The 15,974-nt window shown below is 37.0% G+C and overlaps 2 protein-coding genes across 2 annotated transcripts; both read right to left on the bottom strand.

Annotated features, from left to right (window-relative positions):
• Positions 1 to 1,212: 1,212 nt before the first annotated feature.
• LOC117338423 lies at positions 1,213 to 3,071 on the bottom strand. Its single transcript, XM_033899777.1, has 2 exons — positions 2,387 to 3,071; positions 1,213 to 1,640 (listed from the first exon to the last, which is right to left on the bottom strand). The coding sequence occupies exons 1-2, from the start codon at positions 3,069 to 3,071 to the stop codon at positions 1,213 to 1,215; spliced, it is 1,113 nt and encodes a 370-aa protein (XP_033755668.1).
• Positions 3,072 to 13,668: 10,597 nt separating this feature from the next.
• LOC117337993 (EMILIN-2-like) lies at positions 13,669 to 15,300 on the bottom strand. The gene is made up of 2 exons (XM_033899154.1): positions 14,699 to 15,300; positions 13,669 to 14,545 (listed from the first exon to the last, which is right to left on the bottom strand). The coding sequence occupies exons 1-2, from the start codon at positions 14,838 to 14,840 to the stop codon at positions 14,121 to 14,123; spliced, it is 567 nt and encodes a 188-aa protein (XP_033755045.1). The 5' UTR covers positions 14,841 to 15,300; the 3' UTR covers positions 13,669 to 14,120.
• Positions 15,301 to 15,974: the final 674 nt, after the last annotated feature.

Genomic DNA, 15,974 nt, shown 5'->3' with positions numbered 1-15,974 from the left:
CCGTTTTAGTTATTTTGTTTATTTGAGTATATTATGCGATTCAATATATCACGTACATGTTACATCAACAAAAAGTACAGACAATTACAGATATATCTGTTGGATTACGGATTAATGTATTTAGACTACCATATTGTTTTTCAACCTCAACTGTTTTAAAAAAGAAAACAAGAAAATTATTCTAAAAAGGTTAATGGAAGAAACTTCAATCCATTTCATAATTACTTAAAAACTAGTAAATCCGCAATATCTCTTAAAATATTTCCCCCTATTTTCTTTTCACTTTTCTATATATATATATTTACCAAATACATTTTATTTATCTTTTAACTAGGAATGCGTACATCATGTTAATTCCATAAATAGCCAGGATGAGTAACTCAATGAGCAAATGACATTGTCAGGATCGGGGAAAGAATATGTTTGCTTTGTGTCATCTACATTTTGACATTTCTTACAACCTTGTTAAGTCGCCTCCTTTTGTCAACACTTTAGGCACTTAACACCACTGATGAGTCTTAGAATGACGTCACCATTGTATGATGCAGTTATTTGATCTTAGTTGTTATTGAAGATACCAATATCTTGTGTGGTTTTCCTACATCGTCCGAGGCTAGTAATCATGGTCCTTTGGAGGATAGGGGACAATTTCGGCTGGCAATCCCAAGGAATAGCCTGTTGAACCACACTCCTCTTTGGGTCATTGTCATTTCCGGCTGTTAACATTTTTTATTCCAACTGGGTCCCCTGCACTATACATTGAACACTTGTACATTTCATAACAATATTCCACTAGAAAATATTTTGGTGGACTGTTATGATCGGTATTCAAAAGTGATCACTTTATATTGTTGATTGCAACGACTGAAATCAGATCTGAATGAAATGACAAGAGGTGTTCTGTCCGGAAAATCTGTAGAATGGAGATTCTTAACTAACTTGCTGACATTATGTTTTACACTTGTATATGTAGCCTACAGGGTTAGACTTATTTCGCTTTAATCGCCTAAGTCATTCTCTCTTCAGAGAACAGCGATAAATCTAACTCGTTAGAAACGAATAATTACCTTGACTTGAACAGATAATTTAGTTTGACTCACGCGGAACCTTAAACAGATATTAATGGAGACTTAAAGTTTATGTTTATCAAAACACATCAATAGTGATATTATTTTATCAACTCTAAATACAAACATGTAAGCCATGTTTCATTCAGTCAAGTTTCCACCCTGAGAAGGTAGACATTGCTACATCGTTTCGACTTAGAATTGTCCCGTTTCCGAAGATAGGTCCCATACGGATAAAGAGATGGTCTCCCTGGTTCATTGACAAAACGACGAGAGCTGCAGTTTGCTGGATATCTTTGGTCAGGATAGAATCTGTCCATGATGATCCTTTAACTGATCCATTCAACACAAGGAGAGTCCGGAAAAGCTCCTGTCCATAGCAAAGCATTGTCCAGGTAATTACATAGGTACCGGATTCCGGAGCGACGTAAATCCCGAGTCTCGGTTTGTATCCATATCCATGGTCCAGCGCCACCTCGTCAAAAACTACCACGTCATCATTTACAACCCATTTGTCACTTGAGAGAAACACATGGAACGCAATCGTTTGCTGAAGAGAAGATGACACAGCTCCTACAACACAAAATACCGAATAACGCGAATGATATATTGTAAATTGTTCATATTGTACTACCAAGCCACATAACTGACTTTTGTTCAATTTGTTTTTTTTTTTATTATTATTTATTTTGTGTTAAGGGAATATTTTATAAACAAAGTGTAAAATACGCTCCGCTCCAGATTGTTAGTCTTTCATCCCGGCTTTTTAAGGGGGTGTCAAGGTCTTTGTTGTGCTTTTACTTAACAGGCACAATTTCTCTACTGCCGCTTTTGCAAATCGACTTGTTAATCCCAATCCATAAAAAAAGATATCAAGTTAAGGTTGTATTTACAATAGAATTGAATGACCACGAATCTTTTTTCAACAGTGCAATTTCAAATGGCAATCAACACCATTTAATGTTATCATTACAACATACATTTCAAAATGTTGAAATAATTTTTCGTTATGATGAACATGTATGTTGCACAGTATATATTATAATTATATATATATATAGCATTCAATACAGTCGAACCTTGTTATCTCGAAGTAAATGTGGTCACGAGCAAAAACTTCGAGATATCACCGAGTATTCGAGGTAACCAGGTACATTTTACCTAGATTATCTACAATATGAACTGAATGTTAACTTCGAGTTAATCATGGTCTTCGAAGACTTCGACATAATGAGATTTGAATGTGATATTATTATAAACAAAACAGGGAATATCTACCACATTCAACTCAACAATATTTCGCTATTTTATCAACTTGCCTTTTCGATGGTTTCCGGAGAATGTCGAAATCGACGAATGTCTCGCATTATTCTCAGCTTGTACCTTTCTCTCATTCTCGTCAGAATGATTCTGGAGCTGGTCGCTGTCCTTTTCGTTGTCTATATGGAAGAGCGACATTGTACTACGATTTTGATTACTAGACATGTTCCCAACACCAGGTTTAGAATGGTAGGATGTATTTCTACCAAGTTCAGCGTCTTCGTTTTCAGTCATTGGAAAATCAGATTTAAAAATCTGCCGTGATTCCCGTTTACCTTGAACAGAGTCTAACCTGACACCTGTTTGCATGTCTGATACCATCTTCACTAACCTGTCGACAATTTCATCTTTCTGCATCATTGCTTGTTCCAGTGACGTCACCTCTTGTTTCAGCTGCTTCATTTCAGTAGCCTGACTTGTTACGTGTAATTCGAGTTGATCAATCCGTCCATCCTTTGCACCCAAAAGGCGTTCCATACCCTCAATTTTCACTTGAACAAATTCTGCAATTGCCTGCCATTCTTGAGATGGATGTTCGTGGTCAAGGTCTTGCAATTTCAGTTTGGGATCGCTTGAGGCGATAAATTGTTCCAGAGGTTGAGTATCGTGATCACCCTTGATTCTGTCCAGATGTCCTAAAGTACCGGACATACATATAGCCAACAGAACGAACTTCATAAGCATCGTTACCGTCCTATCGTCCATGAAGACAATGTATTATTTGTAAGTCTATAATGCATTTATTACAATGTACCAGCTCCACGTCAGACATCAGGGTCACGGCTGATAAGGGACATCAGTCTATTTGGTGATTGTACGTGATTAAGTATGGAAAGACATAACAGACTTAAACATTTTACAGATTTCGTGTCTTGATCATTTCATGTTTTGCCTCATTGTGCGGTGAACTGCCAGGGCTATTTATGAAATCATAGGATACCTACTGATTGAATTAAACGATGATTTAGCCAAACAGTAACAATACTTCATTTTTTTTGAAATCCTGCTTTACCATTCATTTCAGAAAAAAAAGTTGATTGCAATAGGGCATTTAAAAAACATGTTTTAATGTTAATATTTGATTATAAAAAATGATAACATACAGTTTTTGAATTAACTGCATTAATAACTTTTGTAGAAATATTTTGCTTTATCAAGTTTCCACCCCGAATATGTAGAAATCGCAGTGTCGTTTCGACTTAAGTTTGTCCCATTTCCGAAGATAGGTCCCATACGGATATAGACGTGATCTCCCTGGTTCAAGGCCAGGACAAAAATACCCGAAGTTTCATAGATATCTTTTGACAGCTCGGAATCTGTCCATGCCGATCCTTTAACAGACACATTAAGCATAAGGAGAGACCGGAATAGCTCTTGTCCGTAACAATACATAGTCCAAATGACGTAAGTGCCCGACTTCGGAACGACGTAGATCCCGAGTCACGGTTTGTATCCATATCCATGGTCCAGCGCCAATAACTCAATCAATTTCAGAATTTCATTATTTGCCTTCAAAAGAACGTGAAGTCCATGAGTATATTCTGCACCGAGTCACTTACCAAATGTAAATGGACGATCTACAAGATATTAATATGTTGACATCAAAACATTTCGGTTTATACATCAAATTTAGATCAGAATGAGGGTCCTTACGCGCAAAATTACACGCATAGGAACTTAATGACAGTAATTGGCTGTGATGTTGTATAAACTCTGTCTTTTACAGAAAGTTTGATATTTCACATATGTTTCTTTTCTGGTTAACCGTGTGAAAATTAAAACAAACAAAAAACTCGTAAATAACTGTCTACACGATAACCACCATTATAACCAATGTCATAACTACGACATATTTGCAGATTTGATGAGATCCCCATTAATTCGGAATGAAAGGAACCAAACCCATTGGCTCCAAGTCTGATACTCTCTTTGACAATTCGTCTATAAGTTTATCCTTTCGTATCAATTCGTCGGACGTAATTGCTTTATTTTAGTCATCTGACTAGCAAGATTTAATTCCTGTTGACCAATACGTGCATATTTCTCGATCAAATCGGCGTTTCATAATACCTTTCAATCTTTCGGTAAACGATGGAGACGAGGTCACGCCATCCTGAAACTGCTTGCAGGGATAATGATGTTTCCATTGTGGAATTGGACTGCCGGTATCAACCTGGTCAGTAACCATATGTCCGAAAGAATCGGCACATAATATTACCAGAAAGAATTCCACAAGCATTGCTTAATTTTTCATGGTGGTTTGTGTATGCCTCTATGATGTATTTCTCAGTCTTATCTTTTTGTACCAGTTTCACGGTGGACATGTAGAGGCATGGTCACGACTAGATAAGAATGATCTCCCAACTTAGTGATGTTTATAGGGAACGTCATAGCTGACATCATATAGTTTATTATATGCATTGTGTAATGATTTATCCCCATTAATTGGTACAAATAATTAAGTTATCGTTTGGCAACTATCAGATTTACATTTATGAAAATATTTCTGTGCACTCCTATGCTTTTGGCTAATGCAACCATCAGCACTGAAACAGATTTTTGGAGATTTGCACCGCCAATTGCTTGTCTGCTTCAATACAACAGAGTAACTGTATGATGTTGGAACACTTTGATGATTTTACAGGAGAAAGTTTATACCGATATATAATTGCTATCAATAGTTAAGGTCACCACGTATTAAATTTTGCCTTTAACATTAAGAGTAATCTAAATACACCCCAGTGGTATTATACAAGCCTATAAACCAGTACTATGGTGTAAATTAAAAGAGGTAACTTGATCAAGTGTTGGTATGTATCATGGCTAACCATGGGTCTTGCTGTTGACATGTAATTTGTTAAGCTGTTTTAAATTTCAGCAAACATGCGACAAAATGCATGCCTCGGGGAACAAAATTTAATCATGTGTATCAAATAAATTGCACAATCATGACATTTGTTTGATATACGTATTCTCCATTTATATCATATTTGTGAGATATTTTTGACAACTGCCATTTGCATTTCAAGGTCAAAGTAAAAACAATGTTTATACCTTTAAATCAAGTCTATCCAGTCAAACACATGTCCCTGTTGTATGCTACAGACTTTTGTGAGCTTAAGGAACCACGGAACCAAATGATTTACCATACCACTCTCCTGCTTAAATAGAGTCTTCAACACTGGTCCACAAGCCCTAACTTTGATGAGGTCATCTCGCAAACCTGTAAAAAGAATATTAAAAAATTCTACCAATATGAACTTTCTTTGATATGGGCCTTGTACAATCTTGTATTGAATTCAGCACCAAAAATTTACCTAAATTTACAACAAATTTACACATTTGATTAACTCGCCTGCAAGAAAAACGGCAACTTTTTCTTTCTATATATTTTATACCTATATATATTGCCCAGCCCACAAATAAAACTTTGGAAACTTCTCTCATCTGAATATACAATCAGGAGGCCCCGATGCATTCACCTTCCAATTAAATCTTCTGCCAAAACGGGGAAAACCCACAATCTATTTTTGATTTGGTTCTGTTGTCCCTTAATGTCATTGTTACTTTTCAGGTTTGATTATTTGACTTACAACTGTTATCTGATGCATCTTTTAACAAAGTAACGCTATAAAAAATGTCAGTATCTACAGCAAATATTTTGGTATATCACATGACTAGTTTTGTGCTTGAAATTTGTTTGCTATTAAAATTCAACATTAATTTCTTATACAGATGAACCGTAATTTAAGTTATCTTGAATTCTTATACATTGAATATCCCCGTATCAGTGTATTTATAGCTCTACATACCTCAAGGGATTATCATAATGTAGCCATCAAAGATGTTACCTTGAATTCCGGCTTCCATATTATTATACAATACATAGCAGTAAATGATAAACCAAGAACAACTATCTATTCTGTTTCTTTTTGTGTTTTCGAAGTCTTAAAAATCCTTATTATATCTCGCTTTGTATAATATTAACACCGCTAGATACTCTTGTCTCGTGTTGTCAAATTATATTTTAATTGGCTCGCGACATACAAATACATGGTAATGAAAAGGCATGAGTTTCCCTTCATATAAGATTGATGATACGAGTTTTGAGTATCAACGATCTAATATGAAGGGAAACGAATGACAGATTCTTTTTAGCATATGACGTTTGTATTTCAATAATGCAACCAAATCACTCAATCCCTCGAAGTAGGTTAGTTATACATCTACCGGCGAGAGAAAAAATAGTCCTACACGATAGACTCCTGAAATTGGTTTGGTTTGGTTTGGTTTACTTTGTTTAACGTCCTATTAACAGCCAAGGTCATTTAAGGACGGCCTCCCGTGCGTGCGACATGTATGCGTGTGGTGAGTGCGTATGTGTGTTTTGTGAGGCTGCGGTATGTTCGTGTTAAGTCTCCTTGTGATAGGCCGGAACTTGTGCCGATTTTTAGTGCTACCTCAATGAAGAATACTGCCGAAGACACCCAGCAGCACACCCCATCCGGTCACATTATACCGACAACGGGCCAACCAGTCGTCCCACTCCTAATATGCTGAGCGCTAAGCAGGAGTAGCAACTACCATTTTTAGACTCTGGTATGTCCTGAAATTGATTAATTTTATTACATGTAGACCTTAATAAAAATCTTTTATGCTTTTCCATTAGGTTTATAATAGATAAATTGTCCCTTGTTATTTGAAACAATATATTATATTGTTATTGTTATTTGAAACAATACAGAGACTTTGAAAGTGTGGCAACGCCTGAGCGACTACTTTTGATGTGACGCTGCCCTGACGTCAGATGGCGCGGATGTAGAGGATTCGTTGCACACGCTCATTCACTGTCGTTCACAACCACTGTGCGGCGCCTTTACATTGTTTTGGATTCATCCTCATCCTCCTAGGAGTTGATATTGATGTAAAATGCTCCATTAAGAATGTTTCCACTGATCCTTGTATTCATTTTTTCCGTGAAAGGCGACGTTTGAGGCCAACGTGTTGGCAGTGTCTTAAAATGTGTGACCGATACACGTTTGTCAATGAATATTAGTGAAGTTTGTGTAAATTTGCGTTGGAGAGAATCCTCGATATGTTCTTTTGCTGGGTTTAGTTAACAAGGCTGTAATTTTAACACTTGGAACCACCCAATCAGCGTAGCGGAGGGTGTTCTTACGTGTGGGTAATATGAATTTATGTTATGTCTTTATTACATTGTATATCACGGTATTCATATGATAATATACAAATATAGCATTTTAATTAATTTTTTGGGGGGATTTCGTGAAAAAACTTTATATCGGGTACTGACCATGCAGTCGCAATATTTTGTTTAGAAATTATGTTGTAGTTGATTGTAATATTAGAACAATGGTTGAACATCGGCGCTGGAGGCTGGAATCTGTGAGTTCGGGATACCAATGCTCTGTATTCAGTATCAGTTGGAATGGTAACTATTCGGATTAAATCATCAGCACCGTCATATTCATTTTGAAGATCTTCTTTCAGATTCTCTGTCTGAGAATAAGAAAGTGGTTGCAATGAACTCATGTCAATATCGCGCAAATCCTGATCTACTGTCGATGTGACTGGTTTTGGTTTATTTTGTTTAACGTCCTATTAACAGCTAAGGTCATTTAAGGACGCCTTATCACTAGCCCTCCACCTCTGGGTTGCGAGTTCGAAACCTACGTGGGGCAGTTGCCAGGTACTGACCGTAGGCCGGTGGTTTTTCTCCGTGTACTCCGGCTTTCCTCCACCTCCGAAACCTGGCACGTCCTTAAATGACCCTGGCTGTTAATAGGACGTTAAACAAAAACAAACAAACCAAAAAGATATATTACGTACATCTACAATGTATAAGGGTTATTGTCATAAAGTTTCGTTGAAATTCCCTCAGTAGTTTAGGAGGAGTAGCCGGTACATCGTTGTGTCTACAGACGGACAGACGGACGGATAACCTGATTCCAGTATACCCCCTAACTTTTCGTTGCGGGGGGTATAATTACGTTTTGTAGCAGTTTGACACTTTTCCTTGATCTTATCACCAATTTCCGACATCAACCGCTTAGTGTTTTCATCAGTTTTTCCTGAATAAGTTTTCAGTGAGGTTTTGGATCCCATGGCCAGTTACAGTCATAATATGTCTACTGAGAATTTGCGCAGCATCCAAAACATGTACTGTAGTTGCTCGAAGTGAGTGGTTGGTATAGATCATGGATAAACCTGTCCGTTTTGAAATTTCACTCATGAATGTCCCAATAGTGTTGTGGCCAATGGCAATCTTGTTAAACTTCATACCGTGCTTGGAGGAGGCAAATTTCAGCTGTTGGAAAATCTTAGGACACGCAGGATTCAGCATCCGCACATATTTCACAAAGGACCGTACACCGTGAACTCTCTGAAATAAAAAATAACCGTATTTTATGCATATTTATTGTAATTTATAAGAAATTAATTTAAAAAAAAACATCATGAAAAAAGTATGTGCAGTACATCCTATTATTGTTATATTAATAATTTTAATCTTAGATAAACAAGCCTTTGATTTCATACATTCGGCCATCTCCAGACCGCTCTGAATCATTCTGGTGTTTCTTTGTAACCTTTGTAGACATAAAGTACATTCGTAGTCCTTTGTGACAGCAAAAGCAGGTTTTCTCTCCCACGCCTCCCAAAGTGCAGCATGATATCAATAAAAACCTAGAGAGAGAAGAATGATAAAGATAATCAATCAAATATACCATACATTATACAGCAAAATAACATACATGTACCAGCATGTTTCAATAATTAAATGTATTTCGTTGTAAAATCATCAATGAAAAATATAATCAAAAACAAATTCCTTGTTCAAATGTAAAAAGAAATCACCTTGCTAGTATTTGTTCACGCTTACCTTGTATTGTAACAGCTGCGTGTCCTCGTAGTTGCTTGTGACATACACAATCTGATCAAATAACGCGCCATAGCAAGCCTTAGTGTATAGCATGAACTACCCACAGCAAAACATTTGTATATGATTGCATTGACCTACAGTCTTAGACATCTATTTTAAAAATGTAGACGACTTAATCATGGTCTAAAGCTTACTTATATAATTATGTCAATTGGTTTGATATTGACATTGTTTTGCCATCAATTGCTGGCCATATTGTCTCAGTGTGTTGTAAGCCGATCAGGAAACAATGACAATTAAGTTTTAGCAATTCTTTTTTTTTTTCATTAAAAGAAATGCAAATCAATATATCAACTTTCCTAAATTTCATTTGAATCGCTAAGAAACTACGTATTTAATATCAATCAAAGTAGTTTTCCGAAACCTAATCAAGCTTCCAGCCTGAGAATGAAGATTATCTAACGCTATTACTATCCAGTAGTCTGCCGTGTCCGTAAGGCGCCCCCATCCGGATGAGGACAGAATCTCTCCGCTTCAGTCCCAGGACGACTAGTCGTAGTTTGATGATAATCGATCACGTGCTGAGCACCTGTCCATGATTGTCCCTTAATAGTTCCATTCATATCTAAGAGAGTCTGCAAAACAGTAAATAAGTTACAAGGTGTAGTCCACGTGAGGACATTGGTTTGGTTTGGTTTATTTTGTTTAACGTCCTATTAACAGCTAAGGTCATTTAAGGACGGCCTCCCGTGTGTGCGACATGCATGCGTGTGGTGAGTGCGTATGTGTGTTTTGGGAGGCTGCGGTATGTTCGTGTATGTGCCTGACTCTGGAGCAGTGTAGATCCCGTCTCCCGGGCTGTATCCGTCACCCTGGTCCAGTGTCTCTTGGTCATACACTACCACGTCATTATTATTCATTTCTTTATCTCCAGAAAGGACCACGTGGAATGCTACTGCAGACCTAGGTCTCGGTGAAAACAGTTCGTCACCTGTAGGGCAAGAAAAAAATATTTCTGATATTCATATGATGGTTATTCAGAAGTTATTTTCATTATTGTACACTGTACCAAAGGACCAGGGTCCGTGATAGCTCAGTTGGTTAATGCGCCGGCCACGTAATTTCAAGTGAAGGACCGATGTGCCTGGTTCGACGCTTGCTACCCCTGTTGTTTGCACCCGTGAAGCAGAGAAAAGGGTCGGTATGTGGTGTCGTGGTTGTGTCATTTGCCAAAACACTTGACCTGGGCCTTCATTATGTTCAGTGAGGTAGTCACCCGCTACTACAATGAGACCCGGTCTCATAGTACAAGTGTGTATATAGAAGGAAATCGCATAAAAACCATGCACAGAATTTACAATACAATCAAATTACTTCATAACATTACTGTTTCTGACATAATTGAATTGAGCAATTAACGTTTACATCAAAATCCATTCGTATTGGAAGTATCTACATTGCAACAGTCTCGATTCATGAAAAAAACAGGACATTTGATATTTTAATACCATATCTAATACATAATATCGTAATATCAAAATACTTGATCATTTTTTTAAAGAAAAGTATCTATTTATATACAAAGATATGTAAATACTCACGTATTTGTTGGAAATTGGAGGAGTTTGTTTTCGATGCCTCCCCCGATTCTTCGTCAGTATGATTAGCAATGTCGTTCTCGTCAGAGTTATGTGCGATATTGTTGTCGTAATTTGCGATGTGTTTATCGTAATGATTTTATTCGGTACTGACAGTTTGGTAGATTGAGTTTTTAGCAAGTGACGGTTTTGAGGTAAGCATATTACTATCAATAGATTCATGTGTCAAGTCCGAGATTTCTTCAGGATCGTATTTCATTCCGTCTTTGTTGGCACTTTGATGTCTGAAAAATCATCGATTCAGGTTAACCTTTGACATTTGACATTTGGACTTAAGTCCTATAAAAATGTTTCAACAATTTATCCACAACTTGATCTTTTCGTATAATTGCTTGTTCCAGAGACGTCATCACCTATTTTAACCCTTTTATTTCAGTCATCTGAATAGCCAGTTTTAATTCCATTTGATTAATACGTTCACCCTTCTCGGTCCTGAAGTCCTGCCAATCCGACAGCATTGGAGTGTCATGGTCAAGGTCCGGAAAATGTGGCGTTGGAATGCCGAACTCCAGCTGGATTCCAACCGTCGGACTGAAGATTCCAGTCATACACATGGTCAGTTTGGTTTGGTTTGGTTTGGTTTGGTTTAACGTCCTATTAACAGCTAAGGTCATTTAAGGACGGCCTCCCGTGCGTGCGACATGCATGCGTGTTGTGAGTGCGTATGTGTGTTTTGGGAGGCTGCGGTATGTTCGTGTTAAGTCTCCTTGTGATAGGCCGGAACTTTTGCCGATTTATAGTGCTACCTCACTGAAGCATACTGCCGAAGACATGGTCAGTAAGTACTTCAAAAAGATTTCTGTAATGATATTGTCCACATTCAAACTATTGAAGCTATAACGTCCTAAAGTAGTTATTACTTAATCTTTTCTTTTGGCCCGGCTGATAATAGACCTCCAATATGTAGTCGTATATAGCAGTAGTTGGGGCTAGATAAGAAAAAAAGATAACGATATTCCGTACGGGATTGTAAGCCGTCTTGGTGACCTTTCACTATAATTGGTTTTTGGTGAGAATGCTTTCCCTCTCTCTTTCTGGAAGTTGTCACTTCTCTTGACCCCCTTTTTTGGCTCTACTGTATTGAACTCTCAATTAGTACTGAAAGATGCTAATAGTTGTGTCTTTTGTACAACCCCTCTTAAGCAGCATAGGTAACACACGAGTTAAATATTCTAGCTTAATGTGCTTTAAAGTAACTTTAGCGTAAATTAATGTATTTTGATGCACTTTAACGTACTTACTGCTGTACTTTGCAGTAATTTAGCTTCCACATAGCTATTCATATTTTTATATATGTTTATTTTATATAAACTGCTTTGAAAACTGAATTATTTGACTTAAATCGTTATTAAAAGATAAAAATCCATGTGACCTGGAAGAAAATCTTATTTTGATTTAGTCGTTAATTATTACATCTTTAACGGCCATTCAACTCTGTAATGATCATTAAGGCCAAAAACATGGCGAGTAAAATGGTTATAAAACGTAACAACATCAAATAAACGACAGGGGAACATATAACATATATATTTCTGCACCCGCGTATATGATTTATAATGACAAATGTTGTTATGATTACTCATATCGCATGGAACAGATCGACAACTTTTTGATAGTTCAAAACTTTGTATATGTTGACAGTTTCAGACTTATTACAGTGTTGTAGAAAGGATTCTTGCTTGCTTGGAGATCAATGCAATCCAATAAAATGTGTTTTAACTAACTAAAAAAACAATTCATTGTATGCGATGCCCTGAGACTGGTCCTCTTGCTTCAATAAGCAATAATGTATTATGTATTGCTCAACCTAGGACGGGCCAGGAATAATAAAATCTTTGGGGTGAGATACGAGGACCCGAGGGGGATGGTTAAATTTCCAAACACTAAATTGCCGAGTGTTTGGGAACTGAACAATCCCCCAAGGGTGAACTTCCCCCTATCTCATCCCCAAAAGGGGCAATGACTATTTTTCTCTTATCATGTTTTCCCATCGTAGTGTGACCCAAATCTAAACGTTTGTAAAGAACAAAACGTGGACGAGGATGTCTCTTGTGATAAGGCTGCAGCAGATTTTTTTTACACATTACGGTGTTGATTTCATAGAGAATATAGTTCGGAAGAGCTTGTCAAAAAGAACAGAAAACTCTGTTAACTATTTTGTCAAAGCAGCAGACAAACCTATATAGGTGTGTGACCCCTTAAAGGTAACTCTGCATCAGGTTAGTGACGTCACCCTATTGTAAACAATAGCACGTTCAAACAGCACAAATAGCTTATCTAAGAAAATATCACCCCGGTAAAACTACGGATATCCATGACCAGGGTAAGAACAATCTAATTAAAATATAAATGTTCATTCTCACTACGTCACATGTAACGTAGTGAGAATGAGCATCTATATTTTAATCACATTGGTAGCAAGGAAACCATACACCGTTAATGCATTAATCGAGTGTAGTGTCTTTATATCTCCATTCATTTCCCCACTGTTAAATAGCAAAAAATTAGTTGCAAATGGTTTAATTAAAATCGATAAAATGAAGGTTTAAATCACAAGGTTGGTGGGAATGATAATGCCACTTTAGCGGCGCGATTGGCTTTGTCATTACAAGGTAGTCCAACATGTCCAGGTTTTTTTTGTCCATGAACACAGCAAGTAATAACATGACATCTTACGGTTATTAATGACTACAAATAAAATGTAAATCAATAATATTTTGTAGATGATATTTAATCTATGTTGTATTCAATGATACAAAGATTATTGGTAATTAATTCCAACAGATCATCAATCTCTTAGCATGGTAGATATTGTTTTGCAAAAGCAATGTTTTCAGATTTTTTTAAACAAAAGATTTGGCTTTTCATATACCCTGTTTTTAACAAGTATAACCTTCGGTGCATTCACCTAGCCCAGATAATGATATTGTGTCTTTAAACAGATTTGTTAAGAAAATCAGGTTTTTATCTTTTGGAAAGAAATAATTGCAGCGTATGTATATTATAGGTAATTATAGTAGTTTAATAGCAACGCGATACAATAATGTCAACCAAAAGCAAATATGTTAACACAGGGATGTACAGTAGGTTAAACTTTAAGGATTAAATTCAATACAAACGTATAAAAAAGTTCATCCTTGAATATCCCGAAATTTCTGATTTGTTTTTCTTTCGCTAGTCAAGTTTCCATCCTGAGAAGGAAGAATACCCGACAATGTTATCGCTTACTATTGTTCCGTGTCCGTTTGTAGGCCCCATGCGAATAAAGATATGATCTCCCTGGTTCAATGTCAGTACGATGACAGCTGTAGTTTGATGATAATCATTTATTTCTTGTGAATCTGTCCATGACGTTCCCCGTATTGCCCCATTCACCACAAGCAGAGTCTTGAAATAATTATGTGGATTGCAAATTGTGGTCCATGTGAGGACATATGTGGCCGACTCCGGGGCGATATAAAGCCCGTCCCTCGGGTTGTATCCGTCACCCTGGTCTAGTGTCTCGAAATCATATACTATGACGTCGTTATTTGTGACAGTTGTTCTTTTTGAAAGGGTCACATGGAATGCTACGGCAGTTCTGTTAGTCGGGGCGACACCTGAAATGAACAATTTCTCATTTGAGCCAAATAAACTTGTTATGCTGACGATATCTGTGGAAACGGAACACAATACGTCGTGAAATATGATCTTGCATCTATATAATATAACGTTATGTCACTAAGATAAAATATATATGAATATACACTTACGTTTTTGTGGGCATTCTGAGAACTTTGCTGTCGATAATGTTTCCGCCTCTTTCTCTGCTTGCGCTACATTGCTGTCCTCGTCAGACTGATTTTTGAGATAGTTATCGCCATCTGAGATATGTTTGTTGGAATGAGTCGACATTTTAGTGCCATTTTGCGAATTATGGTGTACTTAAGCGGAATAAATTCTCGCTTTTGTGTCCATGTCCGATAATCTTGTCGACAACGTATCTACAACTTCATCCTTCAGTATGATTGCTTCTTCCAGTGATGTTATCCCCTGTTTTAGCGACATTATTTCCGTCATCTGAGTAGCGATTTTTGATTCCAGTTGATTCATGCGTTCATCCTTCTCTGTCAGTAGACGTTCCATACCCTGAATCTTCTGGTAAACGATGGAGACAAAATCCTGCAGTTCCGAAGGAATTGGATATCCATTGTCACGGTCAGAAATATGTAGCATTGGATTGCTTTGGTCAAGCTGGTTTCCAACCGAATGACCGAGGATTCCGGCCACATATATGGTAAATAAGAACTTCACAAACATGTCTGTGATCTTATCGTAAACACAGACAATGGTAATCCTCTACATCTACAGAATAGTTATTCGCCAATCTTATCTGTACTTGACTGACCTCAGACCTAAATATGTAGCCTTCTATAACAGTAGTCATGATAGATAGCTGGATAAGAAATACAGATCACGATGTTTCCAGAGACCGTCATTATAATTGCTAACATTTCGTACTTCATTTTTCATTGAGGTTGTTTTGTGGTGGCTTTGTCGGTGAGACCTAGGTTTTAAAACTCAGAAAACTGTTTACATATTTCTAAGATAGCGAAAGGAAGGATTCCACGTTAAGCAATTTTTTTGGCTCCTCAGGGATAAGCATACTTTTTGCAGGGAGATATGTTTAGGTCAACGGCATACGGAAATTTCGAAGTCAAAGCTCAGAGGGTGAAAATACAAATTAAATGTTTGAGTAAACATAAAAGATTTGCAGTTTTCCCCTAAAAAGGATCAGGTTAAAAATAATCAGTTGAAAAACGATGTCAAAATTGAAAAAGGTAGGTCACAGTGACCTAGTTTACCATCTGGTCTATTTTGATATAAAATACTTTGAAAGAACCACTTAAAACCCAATTATGAACTCGATAATAACTTGTTAACAATGCTAATCACTGTGTGGGGATCATGATCTGATTTTTTTTTCATGTTGCTGACCCTTTTCACTTAATGTATATGTTCTCACCCCAACCTACCAGATATCATTTC

The sequence above is a fragment of the Pecten maximus genome, chromosome 11, assembly GCF_902652985.1.
Source record: "Pecten maximus chromosome 11, xPecMax1.1, whole genome shotgun sequence".
In the NCBI taxonomy this organism is placed as follows: Eukaryota; Metazoa; Mollusca; class Bivalvia; order Pectinida; family Pectinidae; genus Pecten; species Pecten maximus.
Note: the sequence above shows the minus strand (reverse complement) of the source record. Positions and strands in the feature narration are given on the sequence as shown.

Excerpts from the sequence above, each read along its gene's own strand:
- LOC117338423 (XM_033899777.1), bottom strand. The coding sequence starts at position 3,071 with ATGCTTATGAAGTTCGTTCTGTTGGCTATATGTATGTCCGGTACTTTA. Across the intron at positions 1,641-2,386 it reads CTCCGGAAACCATCGAAAAG|GAGCTGTGTCATCTTCTCTT; the intron begins GCAAGTTGATAA and ends TTTGTGTTGTAG.
- LOC117337993 (XM_033899154.1), bottom strand. The coding sequence starts at position 14,840 with ATGTCGACTCATTCCAACAAACATATCTCAGATGGCGATAACTATCTC. Across the intron at positions 14,546-14,698 it reads CTCAGAATGCCCACAAAAAC|GTGTCGCCCCGACTAACAGA; the intron begins GTAAGTGTATAT and ends TGTTCATTTCAG.